Below are 21,490 nucleotides of genomic sequence, written 5' to 3' on the forward strand. Positions count from 1 at the left end.
GTATAGCTCCAAAAAGCCTTAGCAGTTTGACTTACTAAAAAAAAAATTCTATTTTAGACTTAGTGATCTTACAAATTGCCTGAAATACAAGGTTTGTTTTAGCTTTATAATAGATGTCAATTTTGTTATTTTTAAAGTAAATATGATAATAGTTGTTTTAGCACACTCAGAGATCCGAGAAAGTTTGGTTTCTTTTATCTTGTGTGTATATGTTTCTAGGATTATCTTCATGTGCAGTTTTAACTTTTGTTTTATAGAGTGCTCATTAAGACTTCTGCTCAGTGTAAATCAAACTGTGTCAAAAAGTGACATGAAAAACATCATTTGCCAGGTAGAAATTTAAACCTGAATATGAAAGATGACATTGTAATAAACCAAAGGAAGACATATAAAAGACAATTGTTCTTTAAAAAATGGAATTAATAGGGATGTGTGCTCTTATTCTTGGTGAAGGTGATTAGAATTAAGATATTACCTCCATAGATTCATTTTAAATTTTCATTATGTTTAACACAATGTCTTTCTTCTTAAATCAGTCAGATGTATGATTCACACAGAACCTTTTTAGAGTCTTCCAAAGGAAAAATAAAACTTGGTAGCTTGCAAATAAAATTATTTTGCATTACTTTATTTGCATAACTCAAGTGTTTCTATATCCTAAATAAGTAACTTCATTAAAATATCTGGAGTATTATTTTCCTAATAGTCATATCATCATTCACAAGAAGTTTGCAGTCCTGTACCCACATATAAATGTTGGCTTGATAAAAATACACCCCCTCTCAAAATTCAACTTAACAGTGAATTGGAAAGCTCAGAACCCAGGATCTGATTCGCTGTTGATTATTGCCATTAAGAATTAAATTTTAAACTTTCTTGTGCTTCAAAATTGTACTAGTGCTTCACTAACTTTAGTAGATAACTTTCTCTACCCTTCCTCATTGTCACATGGACACTAATGACAAGGCACTATTTGTTACTTTGGGAGGCTCTAAGGGACATATAATGCCCACAAGGGCTTTTTAAAGTAAAAAAAAAAAAAAACCTTAAAATTTTACATCTCTCCTATATTTTGAGGGTCTTGTAATTTATCTTTTTTTCTTTACACACACCGTTCAATGCTTTACACACGTTACTATTTATTTAAAAAGTTTTAAGAATGGTTAAATAAACCACTTGTATAAGATTCTGACCTTACTCAAGATTAGAACAATGTAATATATATCCTCAAAAGTACCAACCAATATATAAGCTCCCTAAAATATACTCAATAACTTGAATTAAAATAGGTATCTAATACCACTTACACCCAAAGGAGTTTGTAATAAATGATATTATTTTTAAAAATGCAAAAATGGCTAAATAGAAACTCTTATTCTTTGCCCTGTAATCTTGGCATTGTAACATTCCAAATATCTGGTACTAGAAGGAGAGAAGCTGCAAGGTGTAGCTTTCCTCTTATTTAGTTCAGAGTTCCCTGCTGCTCTCATCGTCATCAAACAGCTCTTGGGAACACTCTAATTGTAGTCTGTGAGTTCTCCCTATTTTTCTTGTCAGCTTCCAGCCTGCATTTTGAGAAATACTTGCTTAAAATATTTATCTCCTTAATAGAAAAATAAGAACTCTGGAACTGTCAAAACTCCCAGTGGCACATGCAAGTAATTGAAAACATTCCACAAATAAAGTCGATGTAAAGATAATATAGACCTTTAAGCCTAGCTCCGAATAGATACCAAAGAGCTTAGGTGTAGACCTTTTGTAATAATTTAGCCCTTTTTAAAGAGACTTTTATAAAGGATTATAAACTTGTTTGACTTTTAACAATAACATAGTTAGTCATAATCACCTTACACTTAGACTGTGTTTCTGGGTTGCAGTAGTTACCCTAGTTAGAAAAAACAAGTTTACATACTAAATTCATGTGTGAGTTCAAGGCTATATCAAGTAAGGAAAAATAACTTTATTAGGAAAGGCATACAAGGAGGAAATATTTCTGTATGGGAACTCGATAACACAGAGGAACAATACTGTAGAGTTTAATCGGAAGTGTTTATGTGCAGTGCATTTAAAAAATCTGTTATGTGAACTTTCATTAAAGGACTCCAAGCTGGCCGCCTGGGAGTCTATTAATAGGCTATGTAAATTCTTCATCCTCTTTCTTGCTGTCATTATGTTGAGAATATAAAAATGCATAATTGAATGATTGAAGATTGTTGCGGAGTATATTATTTGGAGGAATTACTGAAGCAAAATCAGTGTCCCTTCTCTACTGGAAACAATGACTAAATAGAGAGAAAGTGGGCAGGCTCTGGTATTGTTAGGAAGGTCGTGCTCCTGGGCTTTGTATAACTGCCGCGTTTTTAAAGTTCCTGGTAGCCTTGGAAACATAAACTGTTTGTGACACCAATTGGTGCTTGTGTTTCAGTGATGTCATGCAATTTACAGATCCACACAATGGATCTCTTGTTTATGAACCTACAGAGGAGTTCGGATAGTTTTGGAAAAGCACCTGAATACCAATAGGAATTGAGGCTTAATTTGTGTGTGTGTGTGTGTGTTTGTGTGTGTGTGTGTGTGTGTGTTATCTCAGGCTTTAATTTTACGAAGCAGTGACAGCCTTATTATCCATTCCTTGATCTTTTGAGTTTAGATTCAGTTTTTTGACAAAAGCAAGAAACATCATCTATCAAATTTCTCATTGTTTTGCATTCTTATGATTGCATTTGAGAAGTATATACACATTGTTGTACTAATTGAAACTTGTAGAAAAACAGATGAGGATTAATTGCTCTTTTCAAGTTTAGCCATTAGCTCTGCAGTGGTAAGAGGCTTATAGAGCTTGGACTATTTGAATGAATTGGTTAGATTAAAACAGTGCCATTAAAAAGATCATTCTCTCTCTCTCTCTCAATTGGTAAATTGAACTAAATGATGTACATTAAGTTTACCAAACCAGCCTAAATAAAAGGTGTCTGTGCCCTTATATTTACTTCTGCTTAGAATTGTTTGTATGGCCAAGAGGCTATAGGTTTATTGGCTCTTCCTTTGTAAAGTTTGCATCAAAAATGATGTGTAGATAGATTGGTGGCTCCAGAACCTGTCCATTGCTATCCGATGGAAGTTTCCTTTTGTTAGGGCAAACCTATGTAGTTGGGGTTTCTTTCCAGGCTATTTCCAAGGAAAAAAGTATCTACATACATTGTATAATCTTGAAGATCATTCACAGTTTAAATCAGTTTTTTCCTCTGATGTTTTATTACAATATTTTTAGCGTCACTAGTTTTGAATTGGCATGAGAGACAAATTCATTATTCCAAACGTGTGAAATAAATATGATAATAAGAGCTAACACTTATGGAAGGCCCACAATATGCCAGATACTGTTCTAAGTGCTTGAAACTTCTCTTTTAATCCTCACCACATCCCTGTCAGGTAGAAACTTTATTGTTCCCATTTTTAAAATGAGGAAACTGAGGCACCAAGAGGTTAGTATCTTGACTAGAGTCTCGCACCTGGGAAGGGATGGAGCAGGGATTCCTTGTCGAGCAGTTTGACTCTAGAGGCTGTGCTCTTAACCATCTGATTTTGGTGTCTCTCAATAACAATGAGGATGAGATCTAGCGTTTATTGAGCACTTTTCTATGTGCCAGAAACCGAGAAATTGTTCTCAGCTCTTTCTAGTGTAACTCACTTAATCGCATAACCTAAGTGAGGGACATGGGTTAGCCATGCCATGACGCTTAGCCTCCCTCTGCCAAAGTTCTGTAGCCTCTTCCCAAAGATCTTTGTAAACAATTCAGATGTGCTGAAAATCCGCACCCAGTTATGTAAAGCGGCTCTATGTAAGAACACTACCCGGGGTCAGGATATGCTGGGGCGCTGCGTTAGTATCCTTGGGGAGTCACGTGAGAAGCAGGAGTTTCAACCTGATGCTCCAAATGCTACTTATTTATATTTTAAAAAGTAGACGTAAAAAGCCTTATCTTCAGCGTTTCTTTTCTGATTCCTAGGGTCTTCGAGTAGACTTGAACTAGTTAAAAAATAGGTGGGTGCCCAGGTATCAGGTGGTTCTCTAACTAATAACACAAAGTTAAGCGTCTGTGGACTCCAAGTTTACATTTCTTTGCCACCCACACTCTGTACCATGATAGAGAAGTTGAATCATGAATGTATTGAAGTGGTTTAAACTTTGTTTTCTTTTTTGTCCATGAGCTTGATATTGATCAACTTAGTTTAGAGCTTCCCTTTAACCCTTTTCTAATTTGGTTGGACATGGCTACATATTTTTTAAGTGAATGGTGTTATTTTAAAATTGAATCTGAAAGTAGTAGGTGTACATGGATAGTTCCAAGTATGTACTACAGTAATTGAAATGACAAAGAGCAGTTAGCTTCACTGCCCATTGGCTCAGCTAGTTTCTGTTCCATAGAAGCAACCATCTTCAACTCATTTGGAGCTTGTTTTTTCTAGTACTTGCCTTTACATTTTTAAATAACTCATGCATTCACACATATACATATGCACACATGAAAATATAGAGTTTCAAACACTCTTTGTTTAGAACTGTCTTCCACTTTTAATCTATTTTTAAAGTTCTCTAAACACACACACATAAACACACACACGATCTTACTCCTTTTTATAATTGAGGAAATGGAGTCTCAGGGAAGATAAATCATTTGCCAACAATCATGGAAATAGCAAATGGCAGATTTGAATCTGCTTATCTGACTACACAGCTAAATTCATGTTTCATATTAGACAAATTTGTTCAAAATGGGACTGTATCGTGATTTCCCCCCTCCCTTTCAATTCCCAGATGGTTAATAATAATAACAGGAGACTTTTAGTGTGTGCTCATTGTGTACAAGGCACTTTGTTAGAACTTAACGTATATTATTTAATTTGAACCTCACAAAAATCCCAAAGAGAGTTAGGTGCTTTGTCATCTGTCTTTTAAAGATGAAGTTGAAGCTCAATAGGGTTGAGTAATTTGTGCAAGGTCACACAACTTATAAACAGTAGAACTGGGATCTGTGAGTATAATTTTTATTGAAATATAATGTCCACAGAGAAAAGTGCACAGATCCTATGGCTTTGATGTAGCTTGAGGAATTTGCATAAAGGCGACATACCTGAGTAACATGTACCTGCTGAAGAAACGGGACGTGGCTGGCATCTCAGAAGCCCCCCTTATGCCCTGTCCCAGTCACCCCACGTCCAAAGAGTAACTACGATGCTGACTCTTATATCATAAATTTTACCTACTTTTGAACTTTAAGCCAAATTATACATCTTTTATGTCTGACTTCTTTTGTTCACTATTATATTTGTGAGCTTCATGCATATTATTACATGTAGCTGTTCTTTCATTCTCATTGGTATGTAATATTTCATTTTATGAATTACCACAATGTACTGATCTATTCTACTATTGGTGGACATTTGGGATGGTTTCTAGTTTGGACTATTATGAATAGTGCTGCTATGTGCAGTCTTGTATGTATCTTTTGGTGAAAATGTGTCCACATTTCTGTTGGGTGTATATCTAGTAGTGGAAATGCTGAATATGCATTTGTTCTGCTCTAGTAAATATCGTCAGTTTTCCAAGGTGATTGTACCAATTCCTACTCCCACCTGCAGTGACTTCACAGCCTCATTGACACTTAGTATCTTTTCCATTTTAGCCCTTCTGGTGGGTATATAATAATATCTCAGTGTGGTTTCAGTTTGCATTTCTTTGATGGTTCATGAAATTGGTTAATGAGATTGAGTACCTTTGTACACGTTAATTGGACATTCGGATATTCTTGTTTTATGAAGTGGCTGTTCAGGTCTTTTGCCCATTTTTCGATTGAGTTCTCTGCCCTTCACAGAATATAGTGGTTTTCCTCCCCCTGTGCTTTTTCTGAGGCAAAAACTTTTGACTCTTCCAGGTTTTTGTTCTACCATTTACATATCTCCTTAATTCTAAATAGTATGTATGTACTGCAGCTTTTTTACTCATCAATTTTAGAACTTTTCATTGATTTTCTATCATGCTGGATGAGGATTTCACTGTCATATACAATCATCCCAACTTCCTCACCATAGTAATATGTTTTTAAAACATCAGTATTCAGTGTTAAATCAGTATTTAATAACTGATTTTTTAAAAATCAGTATTCAACTTTTTACAAAATCAGGACCCAGTGTTAAAAATATATACATTTAAAATCGGTATTCAATACTTACATATTTTTAAAACTAGTATTCAACTACACTGGGCATAGTTGAATATCATATTTCATTTCCTTTCTTACTATTTTTTTCTGAGGTTAATAATTGCCTTGTTTTTTCATTTGTACCGATTACTCTTTCCATACCTTCCTATAGTCTTGAAGTACAGTTTTACTCAAGGTCAGTAATATCAGGGAATCTGTCAGAGCAAACTTTACTTTGTTTTATTCTTTTTTCATGGTGATATTCCCCTCGTCTTGTTATTGTTAGTACTGTTTGCTGAATAGCTATCATCCTCGGTCGGTGTTTCTTCTGCTGTCTTCCCGTTGCCTTTCTGTTAGGTTAGAAGCCCTGTTTCGTAATCTTGTCTTCCTCTCTTTTATTTACCTCCTTGTTTCATTCAAGCACATTCTCCAGTAGTTTTAAAAGATGGCACAGTAGCAAAAAGTATGGTATGACAGCTTTCAGCATGTCCGTCTCTGTGTTCACGCTGCTCCAATCAGGACTGCTTGTGTCTGGTGTGCAGTTACCAACCTCCTGCTTCTCTTTTTCTCTTATTCATCGTTTTGAGATGCGCTTTACTTCTCTCCTGTGTTGGAGTGCCTGTTTTTTGTTTGTTTATTATATTCTTTCTGTTTTCTTAGTTTCCTCCCTGTTATGGATTAAATGTTTGTGTTCCCCCAAAACTATTTTTATGTTAGAGCCATAATCCCCATTGTAACTATATCTTGGAGCCAGGACCTGTTCCAGAAGGTGATGAAGTTTAAATGAAATCATAAGGGTAGGGCCCTAAGCTGATAGAGGTGCCGCCTTTATAAGAAGAAGAAAAGAGATAGCTCTTTCTCTCTATCACACAAAGTCACAGCAAGGAGGCAGCCATCTGCAAGCCAGGAAGGGAGCTCTCGCCAGGAACCAAGTGGGCCAGCACCTTGACCTTGGACTTCCCAGCCACAAGTCGTCTGGAGAAATCAATTCTGTTGTTCAGTCTGCAGTATGTTGTTATGGCAGCCCACATTCCCTCACTTTGAAGGAGGAGATACTGCAGTAGCTTCTTGAGACAGTACATGGTAGGCAAAATTTGAGACCTGAAATATTGAAAAACATCTTTATTCTATCCTCATATTTGATTGTTAGTTTGGCTAACTGAGTAATCTAAGTTAGAAATAATTTTCTTTCGGAATTTTAAAGGCATTGCTCCATTGTCTTCCAAATTCATATATTGCATTTGAGAAGGCTACATCCATTCTTATTCCTGAGATCTCGCAGGATCTTATTCCTGAGATCTTTTTCTCAGTAATGTATTTTCATGGGCATCTGTTTTCATCAGTTTTGCTGCCCCCCCCCCCCCCCCCGGGTTTCAATCTGAAAACTTACATCTTTCAGTACTGAGAAATTTTACTAAGGATTTCCTCTTCTATTTATTTTTATGTTGAATTTCCTGGATTGCTTTCTCGATTTTCTTGTTTTCTTTTTTCTTTTCCACCCTTTTGTCTTTTTGTTCTGCTTTTTGGGAAGTTTCCTGACAAGAAACAAAGGTCTGTACATGTTCACTACAGATGCAACCATCATAGGCGTAACTATATAACACACACCAGCAACATTTTTGTTTCAAATATTTTCATTTGCTGTTGGTTGAACCCACGGATGCAGAGGGTCAACTGTACTTACAGTCTACGCACCACCATCCATCCTTCCATCTACGCCAGATTGTCCATTGCTCTTTTTTATATGCTCTCACAGCACCCTATACTGCATCTTTATAATGTTTATCATAATTATTTACATTAATTGTGTATGAATCATGCAGTATTTGGACCCCTCTACTAAATGTAAGTTTTATTAGTCCAGTGACTGGGTCTATTTTGTTCATTGTTACATCCCCAAGCTTTGCACACAGTAAATAAATGCTTACTGAATTCAAAACAAGATAAAAAGACAAGGAGAAGTTATATTAATATGCCAGAAAAAAAAATCCTAGATTATATATCAGAATGACTAAATTCTAAGATAACTGTGCTAGGTGTGTCATTTTGATCTAGTAATTTTATATCTCTGAGTCTTGTTTTATTAATATGTGAATTGAGGGAATGGATTAACTGACCTTTAAGATACCTATCAACTCTGATTTGTTCCCCAAAGGGCCTCCCTCTTCTTCTGTGCATTTCTTTTCCTATTGCCCTTTATTTTGATTTCTTCTCCTACTTGATACTCATCATTATTTGCTTCCCTGTCATCATTCTTTTCTCTTTATTGTCTGCAACATGATATCTGAACTCTTGACATCCAAATATTTGCTACAGTGACTTAGAAAATTTTAACGTAAAGTTGATTATCAAATTGAAATATCATTAAAAGAAACTAGCATATGTGTTCTGGCCAAAAACATTAAGTTGCCCATGAATGTATGGGAGAGATACGGAGTAGACTGTCATCCTGTATCATTTGTTTTCCCAACAGAATTGTGTTTCCTGATCATGTTGTTTAAAGGATTCATGCTATCTAAATAGCTTTTAAGGTAATGGGAAGGCTTGTGAAAAGTAGGTGAGCCTAGGAGGATTAAAAAAGCTCTTGAGGAGAAAAGATGGAAGTGATAAAGGCACATGAGAGACAAAAGGCAAAGGACTGTGAACTTGGCGGTCGGTACACATGTCCCCAGGGACTTTACTTATGATTTTCACCTATTTGTCAGAAAAAAATGAAATTATGAAAGTGGTGTTAGTTTTAGAAAGCCTTGTTAGTTAATTTTGTTTGTTGTGCTATTTGCATTCATTATGAATCTCTAACAGATTCTTATTTATTTACCTTACAGTACATGTTTGCAGTATAAAAGGAAAATGGAGCTTGTATCTGATACTGCATGCTATGCAGAAACATACGCCCACTAACGAATTCATTAAACATTAGATGATTTTGTATGTTTATATTATTTAGGAATTTTTGGTGGGTTGTATATATGGGTTTAAGAATACTTAGCAGTACGTGGGGAAATTAATAGGGAGTTTTAGATGTCCTTGAACTGCATTAATCTTTTCCCACTTAAAATAGAGTCTCCTGTTACATGAAAATTTGCCATCCAACACATTTTTAGGAGTGGATTAGACCTGGGTAAGAGAGATGTCTGTTCTTTTTGTGTTGGTTGTATTGAAGAGAAAAAGCTAAGTGCTTTTACTGCTTTATAGTCTCATGTTGTAGGTGTTTGTTCCATCCTACTCACTTGAGGTCAGTGGTTTTTGATAAAAAGAAAGGTTTTCACTTCTAATGTTTAGTCAGCTAAGTTGTTTCATGATCCAGCTGATTGAATTGGGTTGGTGACTTACCAAAGAATGACTAATAAGGTTCTTTAGAGACGCTTAAATTATCTCCTTGATAGGTTTTCACTGAAAGCTCAGTGATTTGTGATTCAAACAGGTCACAATTCAGAAAAGACGCGTGTTTTGCCTGTATTCCCTTTCAGTTGATCCTGGAAGGGAAGGTAGAGAGGTAGAGCTACGACATTTTTTCATGCTGACAAACTCTTGAGAAGTTTTATTTGTAACGCAGTCTGCCTTTTTTCTGCTCTCTCAGGTAGAGAGGTAATGTCACAGCACTGACTGTACAGTCCGTTGCTAAAACCTCCGAAACTGATCTCAAACAGCAGTGAACTATTTACTCTTTTTTCCCTTCTCCACTAAGAATCACATTCCTTTCAATGCTCTAATTCTTTCCCCACAGCAGCTGCTTCTAAAGAAAAATGATGAGATTCAATTCAAAAAGAGGCACGCGTGGGGACATACTGATATAGGAAGAGGTCCTAAATGTAACAAAAGGAATGAGTATTAAATGGTGTTTGAGATGAATCCTTCGTATAGTTCATTTTTCTACTAGTAATGGGAACACGAGACATAAAAAGGATCTTAAGTTTTGATCATTAATACACCATGGTAATGTTCTAAGGACCAGACTAGTATTTTCTGAAATTTGTACCATACTTGACTAAGAAAAGCTTGCATATAGGCTTTTTTTTTCCTTTTAAGGATTAGCATATACATAAATCATTTTATTTGGAGTATTTTATATTTTTTTCTGATTAGGTGAGAGTATAAACTATCGATGTGAAGAGCAGGCTGTGATGGCCTGCCGTCGGTCACCTTTATGCTGGTATCAGTCATAACATTCCATTCAGTTACCTAACCGGTATCATTGCTTAAGCTGTGCCTGGCCCAGTGTGAGAATTACGGCACTTACTCCTTCCAATGCGTGTCCGAAAAGCAGAAGGAAACCCTACGGTCTGCTCCGCCTGCTGTTTCATGGCACATGTGATCAGGTGCAGTGCATACTGTACTAGTGATGTGGAAGGGAGAAGCAAGTAGAACCGTCACAAGAATTGTTTCCCATCCCGGCCATCTCCTTAAAAGATTACTTTTAGGTAATCTTATTACTTAGGTAATGGCATCAAACTAAAATTGGTTCTTCTGCAAACTGAAGTGTTATCTTTATCACGCATCTGATTATCTACTGTAAATAAGTCATATCTGCAAGGAACTTATTGCACTGTTATCAGATAACTCACTCACTGTGCCCTGTGATGGAGCAGTTAGAATCCCTGTGCTTCGGTCCCGGTGCTGCTGAGACTGAGAGGGAGGCAGCAAAGGGACTCTTTGCTAAACCGCAGACAAAGAAATTACTCACCAGAAAGAAGTGTCACAGGTCATCTCCTACCTGCCCTCTCTTACTCTTAAAAAGGGTGATGCTGAGCATAGAGGTTTACTGACTAGACACCAGTAATCAAGTAGCTTGGAAGTTATGCCTCCATGCTTGAGAAGGCAACTGAAATGGTTACCTAAGGTTAAAAGACACAATACAAATTCACAACCAATAGTTATAGAGAATTTATGATAAGGACTAAAACTTGTCTTTCCATAAAGGCAAACATTTCCGACCTAAGGATAGGATGTATCTTAAATATGTGGAATCGTTTATTACTCAATACCCTTATTGCTCACCATGGTGAGTGTGACTGTATTTAAATATACTGGGACCATTGATGCCAGCCCAGAGGTTCATTGTGTGTCGGGACAAAGGAGAGTTCACACGCACTGGTGTTTGGGTCGTTAACAACCTAAGAAGATTGTTGTTTATTCTGGAAGCAAGGTATTTTTCTGACATTTCAACAGAATATGAAGGGTGGGAGGGTAACAAGGGGATAAAATAAATAAAATTAAACTCCATTGTAATGTCCTGATTGGTTTTGTCTTTTCTGTCTGTACTTTAAGAATAAAAGAGAATGAGTTAAAATATAATGATGGGCAGTAATTGATGGCAGCACCATTAGGGCTGGAGCAGACAGCATTCACACCTTTATAAAATAATTTGCTCATATACCTCTAATACCTAGTGCGGTGCTGCTAAGCAGCCTGTTACGGTTATTGACATTCCTAAGAATCATCTTCACATTAACAACTCGAACATTTCTTCTGTTGTAGCAAAAGTCGGCTATAGAAGAGAGCCAAGCATATACCACATTTTTAAGCTGTATGACAGAGCAAGAATTTTATTATTTATCCAAAAAATAAAGAACTGCCATTTAAAAATCTAGCTTGTCAGTTGCCCTATTAATATAAGTCATATTTAAACTTAAACTTCTGTTAAAACTGTACTGAACATTTTGGATAGCCAAAAATAGTCCTGTGTATATTTAGAGCAATTGATGTGTTCTTAGCTAGTCAAAGCATCACAGCTCTTTTTAAAGTTATTTAGATGTATTTTTACTTCTGTAAGAAAGTGAGCGCTTCAATTCTGAGACTTTATAAAGCAATGCTTGTACTGTGACTTTGAGCTCCAACCAAATTCAGAACCAAAACAAGTCTGATAATTGAAATTTGGATATTGGGAAGAACTTGCCATTTCTAAGCCAGGTTAGCTCTGCCGTGGGAGAACTGACAGGTCTTTGTATAGTAGTACAGAAGCCTGCAGTTTACAACAACTAATTGTTGGAAACCTGTTTCTCTTTTAATGTATTAAAAACTCCCCTATATAGATAGATTTCCCAAAACTATGTTTTGTTGTTGTTGTTGTTGTTTTAGGTCGGTACTAAGAATCCATGAAAAGCTTTCCAGAGTGAATGCAACATTTAAGGTTTGTGTTAGCTGGAGGAACCTCTCTATAGAATCCTCTTTAAAGCTTGTTTTAGATGGTAGTAAATAGGTTTGGGATTTTAGCAATTACATTTAACTTCTAATGTTGGAATTAAAAGAAAAATCACGTGGCTAGTAAACAATGTGATTCAAATGCAATGCAGATGAACTTCTAAGGAGCTGTAAGATACAAAAATAAAATGTCCCACAGCAATTTTTTTCTTCGACATTTCTCCGTATTTCGGTCATAAACTTATCTTTTCCACTGTCCTTTACCCCCTATTTCTGCTTCCAATCAGATCCCTTTATTTACTCTCCTACTGTCTTTTGAGATGCTTTCTGAGTCTGGAAGAGACAAGATGCTTACCCACTAAGAGAAAAGTTACTTTGTGGATATTTATAGATATGCCTAATGGAATTTCCAGCTCTATCATATCATTTTTGTTTATCATTTTTGTTAAGTGATGTGACAGGCCATGATGCTCTCTTCTTTGGTTACAAGGAAGGGTCACTTACTACCACAGAGAAGTTTTTTGTTTGGTTTTATTTTTGTTGTTTCCTTGCCAAGTAGTTACTAAATTTATATTAGCATTTGAAGAGGTCCAGAGTTTGACTGTTAGGTTCATAGGTAGCCTAAGTAAGCTGGTGGAGCCCACTGTATCAGTGGGTTTCACATCCACAGATTCAACCAACTGCAGATTGAAAATATTCGGAAAAAATGCCAGAAAATTTCAAGAAGCAAAGCTCAAATTTGTCACGTGCTGAGTACTACACAAATGAGGTGATATGTAGGCAGACCCTGCTGTAGCACATACTACGCCACTGTATGTAAGGGACTTGAGCATCTGAGCATTTTGGTATCCACGGAGTCCTGGAACCAATCCCCCATGGATATCGAAGGACAACTGTATTTTGAATGCTGTCTTGAAATGATTTGGATATAATGGATTATAATGAATCCTTCAAATTCAAAAGTTTCCCTTTTAGGTTTTCTTCCTTTCTGTTTTGAAAAACTTGTATTTTGGACTTCCTGGCTAGAACTAAAGCCCTATTACAGTTAATATAACCGGCTTTATGAGCATTTATCAGTCTATATTTGTATCAATTGCTGTTTTAGTCTCTCATCTCTTTTGTGCTGTTCTTCTATCACAAGCAGCGAGAGAGTTACCAGTGCTATTGATTCTTATTTCAAACTCTGGCTCACACAATCCCTTTCCACTGTTAACCAATCTATGACCCTAATCATCCCTTGCCCAGGCCATTACATTCGTCTCCCATCCATTGTAGAAGACCTCTGGTCTTTTCCCCACTTACTTCATCTTATAATCCTTTCTTGGCTTCCTTTTGTCCAACCAGTGATTTTTAAAGTATGGTCTGTGGAACCCTGGAACCCAAGGACCCCCTTGATCTGCTAGGTTAAAACTATGTTCACAATAAAACTTGCCTTTTTTTTTTTTTTTTTTTTTTTTTACCGTGCAGACATTTGCACTGATGATGCAAAAGCAATTATGAGTACAACTCCTGATGCAGGAGCGGGAATCAGGGCCCTGGAACCAACCTATACCAGTAGTCGTTGTATCTTGTCTGCCACGTACAGTGCAGGAGAGAGAGCCATTTACTTGAGAGTATCCTTGAGAACTCTCAGAAAATCCTTCATTTGATGAAATCTGAGCTCTAGAGTTCACATCTTTTTAACATTCTGTGTGATGCCATGGGAAGTACTCATAGCTGCATACTGAAGTAGGATGGTTATCACCATGGAAAGCATTTGTGCAAAGTGAGTTGTGACCTGAACTTGCCACTTGTTTTTCATGGAACATTATTTTCACTTGAAAGAACAATGGAAAGACAAACGATAGTTATTCAGTCTTGGTTATTTGCTAGACATTTTCTGGAAAAAGAAATACATAAACTTGTCACTTAAGGGGGGAAAATCAACAGTATTCACTGCCAATGATAAAATTCAAGACTAAAAATGAAAACGAGTATTTTTGAAAACTTGACTCTGCCACCTTGAGCTTGACCACTCCCCAGTATTTAAAGACTTTTCTGATGAGATCACTACTTTTCTGAAGGTTAGTGAATGTGACTTTTGATATTATATAATGAAAAGTGTCAACATTTCGAAGATATGCAAAACTAAATGAACCAGTATCTTCTAAATAATTATTGCATAATGTTACAACCTCATGCATATGGGTAAAAGATCTATTAAAGGGGCCAGGTAGACCAATGATTTTTAATTTAACAGCATAAAAAATTCATTGATGTGATGTCAGATTCCACATTTTACTCACTTTCAAGAAGCAGCTGCTTGTAAGGTTTTGGCATAGTATTAAAAAAAATTATCCAGAAGTGCTATTAAAATACTCTTTCCTTTTCCAACTCTGTATCTGTGTGAGTTCAGATCTTCAACCAAAACGACATAAAGCAATAGATTGAATGTTAAAACAGATACCAAAACCCAGCTGTCTTCTATTCAGCCAGACTTTAAAGAGATTTGCAAAACTTAAAAGAGTATCATTCTTCTCAGTTTTTTTTTTTTGAAAAGTTACATCTCATTAAAAATGTGTTATTTATGTTAACATGCAACAGGTTTGTTGCTATCATTAAATGAATAAATATTTTAAAAATCTCTTAGTTTTAATTTCTAATACGGTAAATATTGGTGAATATAACCCACATAAACAAAAGCTCTTTGAAGTCCTCAATAATTTTAAGAGTAAAGGGATCCTGAGATCAAAAAGTTTTGAGAATCACTAGTCTACGTGACAATATGCAGTCTTAGAGCAGTGCTTTTCAAAGGGAGCCATTGAGTAACCTCTGATTCTTTTTAATGTTTCTTAAAATATTCAATTTTTGTAATAAGGCCAGCATCCAGTGTCCTTTGTATCCTTATAGGAATGGGACATTGCAAATCTAATTTTTTTCCAAGTTTGCCATTAAGATTCTAATTTATAATTCTAAGTTATCCTTTTCCCTAGTGAATTTTAGGCACAAATATAATTGGAAGTCAGAAATTAGAAGTATGTCACTAGAGCAAAAAAAAAAAAAAAGAGAGAGAGAGAGATTGATAGAATTGGTAAAGTGAAATAGGGCATTAATCTGAGCTTGTCCTGTTAATACAGTCGTAGTATACATGCTTAACAAATGGACAAATGCACTATTAAACCTTTATTTAGCCATGGAAATGAGGACATGATAGGATGAAAAAATTTAATCTATTGGTTATTTTTCAATCGCATTTTATCTTGTTATTTAAAATGCCTTTTAAACCTTAATCCAGAAGTGATAAAAAGAACCAAAAAAGCTACTTGTTCTAACTACTTTCTTGTTTTCTTCCTTCGTATGCATTGTCATAAAATTATCAAAAAGTGGGCATTAGATTGTAAAAAAAAAAAAAAAAGTGAAACTATAAAATTTATAACATGGCTAGTCAATCTCATAATTTAGACAGAAAATTTTAAAATACAGAAATATGTCTCCCTATTTCATTCTACCTTTAGTGCTGGGGCTACAGTAGTTCATGGTCCCAAAATGCTTTGAGACATTGTCTTTTTTCTCAATGCCATGAAGAAACTAGGACCAAAGCTCAGGATGGGGAAAGGGAGAATGTGAAATAGTGAGACTTTAAGAGAATTACTCAGGATGACACAGGGAAATTCAGTCCGATACAGATTTATATTTTGTTGGGAAATCTGGGTTATGCTATAAATACAGTATCCTAAATACTAATTTTTATATACAGAGTCTGTCGGTGTCTTCTTGCTTAGTATAGATCATAAGATTACTGTTCAAATTAAATTACAGTGGGCAGTTTAAGTCACCCATGGCTAACTTACATAAGAAGGTTAGTCATTTGAATGAAAACTTGTCTAGGCCACAAGCCACCACATTTCCACATAAAGTAGGTGTGTCCCTCTCTGTTGAGGTGATCTTGGTATTTGCTCTAAAAATAGGCCTACACTGTGGTAAAAATCTAACCCAGTTGTTTGTCCAAATTATGTGAAGAAAATCAGCTTTGACATGGCTTTTAAGTATAGGCAAGAATCTCCCGGAGTGTCACAAAGGATTAACAGTCAGTGCCTTTAAAGCTTTTTATGATAACTTTAGGAAATTCTGAAGTATTAAAAAAAAAACAACTTTAAAATAATTTAAGAAGCTTGGAATACAAGGGGAGAGCTGAGGGCCGGGAAGCGAGACTTGGTGTTGAATAGAGAAGCTATAGGTGTCACATGTACTGCTGTGCGTGGTGCAGAGGAAACAGGAGCAGAAAAATAAGGGGGAAAAGGAAAAACAGTGAACTTCTAACAATGAGGAACATGTCCAGCCAAGCCCTAGGAACAGTATTGCTTCTTGGACTTTGAGTTATTTTGGAGGGTAGTTGATAAGCTCCTCAAAACACGCAGAGCAACAAGTTGAGACAGATTTTGAGAGAGCCAAGGACGTTGAGCCCTAAGGAGCACTGAGGATAGTAAGAGGCTGGAGGGGACGGAAGGTCAGCATGCAACTAACAGCCCTAATTACTGACTCGTTGTCTACTTTCTATAGGACTCTGGGTATAGTTATGCATATTTGGGTAATTACAGTACAGAGCATCTAGGAAATCATTTTAATTTCCTTCAAGTCAGTCCCTACCAGGAATAGCTATCCTCCTGTGATAAAAAGACTGAAAGTCTGCAGAAAGTAATAGCAATGAAAACACTCATCTTGTAGGTAAAACGTCCTTGTTTATGATTTACAACTCTCCTGCACTCCGGCTGTTTCTTTTCTAATGTCTTCAGTTTGAGGTGCTCCTCTAGCACAATAATTAAAAGAGTAGTCACTAATGCATTTTAAATGATCCCTGCAAGTATTAGGTTGGTGCAAAAGTAATTGTAGTTTAAAAGGTTCAAAATAATTGCAAAACCCGCAGTTACTTTTGCACCAACCTAATAGATTCCTGAGAGTAATTAATCCTTCACGGCTAAAGAACTTTTAATATACAAGTATATATGAACCATCATAAAAGTCTTATTTAATGGATCTGATGTGTACTTATGATGAAGATATGCTCTAAGTTTTACAATAGCCCAAATGAGTGAACACTTTGTATCAAAAAATTTTAAAGTAACACAGTAGTAGTAAGCACTTGGTATTTTATAGAGAAACGAGGCATTTAGAGGAGCTGAGACATTTAGTTTTAACACTGTATACCTCCAACTCTAAGAGACATGACCATAATATGGGTAGATCTTTCTTTGAGGAAATTGCATCCTATGATTTTAAGATATTACTGGCCTCTAGTGGTCATATGCTATAGTTTAAACATTTCTAATTCCTATGAATGACTAGAAATACTGCCATTTTGAAGGCTTGGGCTGTCAATAACTTCACTCTCAGAGTTATGGGGTCCACAGTACTCTCAAAGCGTACATGCACATTCGTCTTTCTCCCAAGGAGTCGGTGTCTGTCTTTTGTTCTCGTCTCTTAGTCACCTCCATCTCTTTATTTTGAATGGTACTGGTTTTGCTCTGAAGACATCTCATTATTTTTGTGCAAATAGCAGTGATTGCTGTGTCAAGTTTGTACTAACAGTTCTTCCTAGAGTGTTTCAGCCCTCTTGTTTGCAGACTACAGGCCGATTTTCACTTCTGTATATAACAATTTTTTATTTTCTGAAGAGTTTTCCATTTACCATTGCGATTCATGTTCAGATTTCTCTCTTTATTGAATTCGATTTTGAAGAATCTTACATGTGAAACACTAGTTTACCAAGCAGGATGATGATTTGTCGCTTTTGTTTTTCATATTTGTCATGCAGATGTGAAAGGGCCACCTACCCACCGTCTGTCTTGTGGCCAGTCACCCTATACTGAGACGACAACATGGGAGCGGAAGTATTGCATCCTCACAGACAGCCAGTTGGTGTTGCTCAACAAGGAGAAGGAGGTGAGATGGATGTTACTGAGAAAAGCGACTTCCCTTTTCTGACAATTCCTGAAATAACCTGGTTTCATTTTGCATTTCAAAAGTCCCATTTATGAAAATGGAGGCTTTGTGAATGACAAATGATAAGTAAGTCTAAAGGGCTGCTAATGTCATAATGATCTGTGATTGCCATGAAGAAGTGAGTTCTTCTGCAAGACAGGGCTGGATTTTTTCTAAGGAATGGTGAAAGAGATACCAAGTTGAATAATTTGGAATGAGAATGGATTGGATTGTGTAGACCCAGCCCTGAAAATAGCTCAGATGGGCTACGGGGAATTGTATCAGTCTAGCTCCTGGCAGCCAGTGGATTAATTGAAAGGGATTTAATGAAGGGACTATTTCCAGAGGCGTGGGCTGCATAAGGGACCCACCGAAGCGTGGTGAAGCATCCATGGACTAGCAACATCAGAAAGCAGTTATCACCCTAGACTGACGGGGTAAGGGAACGGAGTGATGCTTCTGGAACCCAGAGAACTGTCGTCACATGAGAGAGCTGCGTGACACTTGCTGTGACCATACACTAAAGAGCTCCCCATCTCCCAAAACAAAAATGGCCAGCAAGGGGGAATAAACACTCCCGCGCACTTCTGCTTTCTGATTTCTTGCCATTGTTACCTACTGGCCAAACCAAACTTGAAGCCAGAGGAAAAGATTGTTCTTGATGTGTTCCGTAGAGGTTTGCTTCCTGAAACACACACGGGAGAGAAGGGCAGAGAGTAGATCTGGAGAGGCAGACAGACTGCAGTTCTAGTTCTAGGTAAACTTTCTGTCCCTCTAAATTAAAAAAAGCTCTTGACCTTGTCATGTATTATTATTACTTTACTCCTTGAACTGTTACAGGGTACAAATCCTTCCATGTCCAAATAATTCATTTGCTTATTGGTGGTTTATCAGATAGTTGATATCATTCTGATTTGGTAGGGCCATAAAACCATTTTACTCTCAACCTCCACAACATTAAAAAAAAACAAAAACAAAAAAAGAGTGAATGTGATCCTGACAAAGAAGAGGGATAATAGGAGGGAAAGAGAAGAAAAGATTTGATTCAATGAAAGAGAAAGATTAATTGCCAAATGTGTGTGTGTGTGTGTGTGTGTGTGTGTGTGTGTGTAAATAACTAGAAAGCTGTAGGTAGAATATCAGTTTATTAAGTATTTTAATATTAAATTTAATTTTATTAAAATAATTTGTAAAAGGGCAGGCTTTTCTGGAGCAGTCTAGTACATGTTGCTCTGTTTATATTAAGTAGATACATAATTAAAATTGGTAGAGGGAATATTAGTATAGAAGTTTTTGGTTATCCAATTTGAATAAAGAGATAATTCAAAATGTACTTTTTAACCAACCTACCTCTGTCAGCAGTCTTTTTTCGGAGTTATTAATAAGGAATGATGAGAATGGATCATTTGCCGTCGTTATGCCCTTACCTATATTTTATTCAATTTAGTATCTAGGAAATTTAGTAGCCGAAGGATACATAGCATAAGGTCAAGAAGCATGCCTTTTCCAGACCAAGACATAATCCCTTGATTAGATTCTGATCAATTGAGTAATCCAGGCCTGGGTCCCCTTTGGTATCCTAAAATAACTGTCCATGATGAATAATTTTCTAGAGCAATGTCTTACGTACTTTATCCCTTTTTATGCCAGTCGTCGCGAGTAGCCCATGACACCTGGGGAAGCCCTCATTTCCCGTGCTGTATGTGGCTCTGTAAATCTCCTTTTCTGTCCCTGCCTCCCACTCATCCTTTCCGAACCTCTTGAAACCCTTTCACTGTGCCCTCTGTAACTCATGTTCCATCAGCAGCAAAATCAGCTGTTTCATCCCCCTCCTCCTGCAGGAATCCCTTAACTTCTTGGTCTCATGAGAACCTGTACCGTCCCTGAGGACACTGTCTCCAGTGAGGTCCTGCCAGGTGATGACTGTTTTTCTCCCACAGCCCTCAGACCAGGCCGCCTGTAGTAGTAGGTGTCCTTTTCCTTTCCTGGCTGCCTCCTAGCTAATCTCCCTCATTGTCCCCCAAAAGCCCAAACTCTGAATCTCATATTGTAGTCATCTTCCAGGCCCCACTCATTTCTCCTCCTTTGTCGTTGGTTTTTGCTCCTGGCTCATTACCATGATTTCCAGTACGACTCCAGCCTTAACCGTGACGATTCCAGTATCCGGAGACAGGATTCTTTCACCACATGGCTCGCAGTTCCTTGAACTCCTCTCCTCCAAGAGTCTTTTCCTCTCCCCTGTCTCATTGCTACAGCTTCTTCATGTGCTCAGTTGCGTGCGTCTTCCTCTGTGACCACCACCTCCTGTCTTTTCAGTTCATTCCTTGTTCCAGCAATCCTTCAGTCCTGTTTGGACCGATGCTCCATTGATCCTGTCCCCTTGTCTGCCCCTCATACCTCTGAGATCCTCTCTTCCCTTTTCCCCCAGCGTGAATTTTATGGTCAGTCATTCCATTGCTCCCTTGCATACTATTTCTTTGCCCTTCTCTTGCATCATCTTACTCATTTGGCATTAGAGGGTGTTCAAAGTCACAAGATTGGATGAGATTCCTAAGGGAGTGAGGTCCAAGGGCTGGACTCTGTGAGAGACTACACCCTGAGATTCAGAGTGTGGGCTTTGTAGGGAAAACGAGGGAGAATCTCACCCGATCTAACTCAGAGCCTAGTTAAATCCTGCTGCTCGTATCTCCTGCCCTGCTTCCATGTAGCATGTGTCCGGAGAAAATCACTCCACCATGCCGATGGACTTCGCGACCAATGGCTGCAAACCTCATGTGAGCCCCTAATACTACTTGGCGATCACAAAACATTTTCCTAGTCCAATTATTGTCCATCTCTCCTGGACTAGTGCTTCTCAGTCTGTGTGGTGCAGGACCAGTTGTGTTCCCCACCTCATCGTGAGCAGTAAAATACAATAAGATGAATTAAGAAAAATGAAATTTTAAAAAGACAAAAATACAAATGCAAATTTTTATTAGAATTAACAAAAATGAAATTACGTTTCAATAAATATGCACAGAATAATCATAACATAGGAAAAGAAGGAATAAAATTGCAAAAATTGTACGTGTTCATGGAAAGCATGCTGTACAATGAGACAAATTCACTGCTTACACCAGACACACTTCCAATGTCTGTACTCACGTCTGTACTGTTAAATTGTGTATCACGGCCAAATCACAAACTTT

At 37.0% G+C, this 21,490-nt stretch overlaps 1 protein-coding gene across 7 annotated transcripts in view; it reads left to right on the forward strand.

The window, feature by feature from the left end:
- Positions 1-21,490, forward strand: part of RASAL2 (RAS protein activator like 2) — a 265,824-nt gene that overhangs the window by 105,042 nt on the left and 139,292 nt on the right. For all 7 annotated transcript variants that reach the window (XM_033092539.1, XM_033092540.1, XM_033092541.1 and 4 more), the window contains exon 2: positions 18,136-18,263. In XM_033092539.1, coding sequence (XP_032948430.1) covers positions 18,136-18,263 — 128 coding nt within the window. The remainder of the gene's footprint in view (positions 1-18,135; positions 18,264-21,490) is intronic.

Source organism: Rhinolophus ferrumequinum, chromosome 22 (genome assembly GCF_004115265.2).
Source record: "Rhinolophus ferrumequinum isolate MPI-CBG mRhiFer1 chromosome 22, mRhiFer1_v1.p, whole genome shotgun sequence".
Classification (NCBI taxonomy): Eukaryota; Metazoa; Chordata; class Mammalia; order Chiroptera; family Rhinolophidae; genus Rhinolophus; species Rhinolophus ferrumequinum.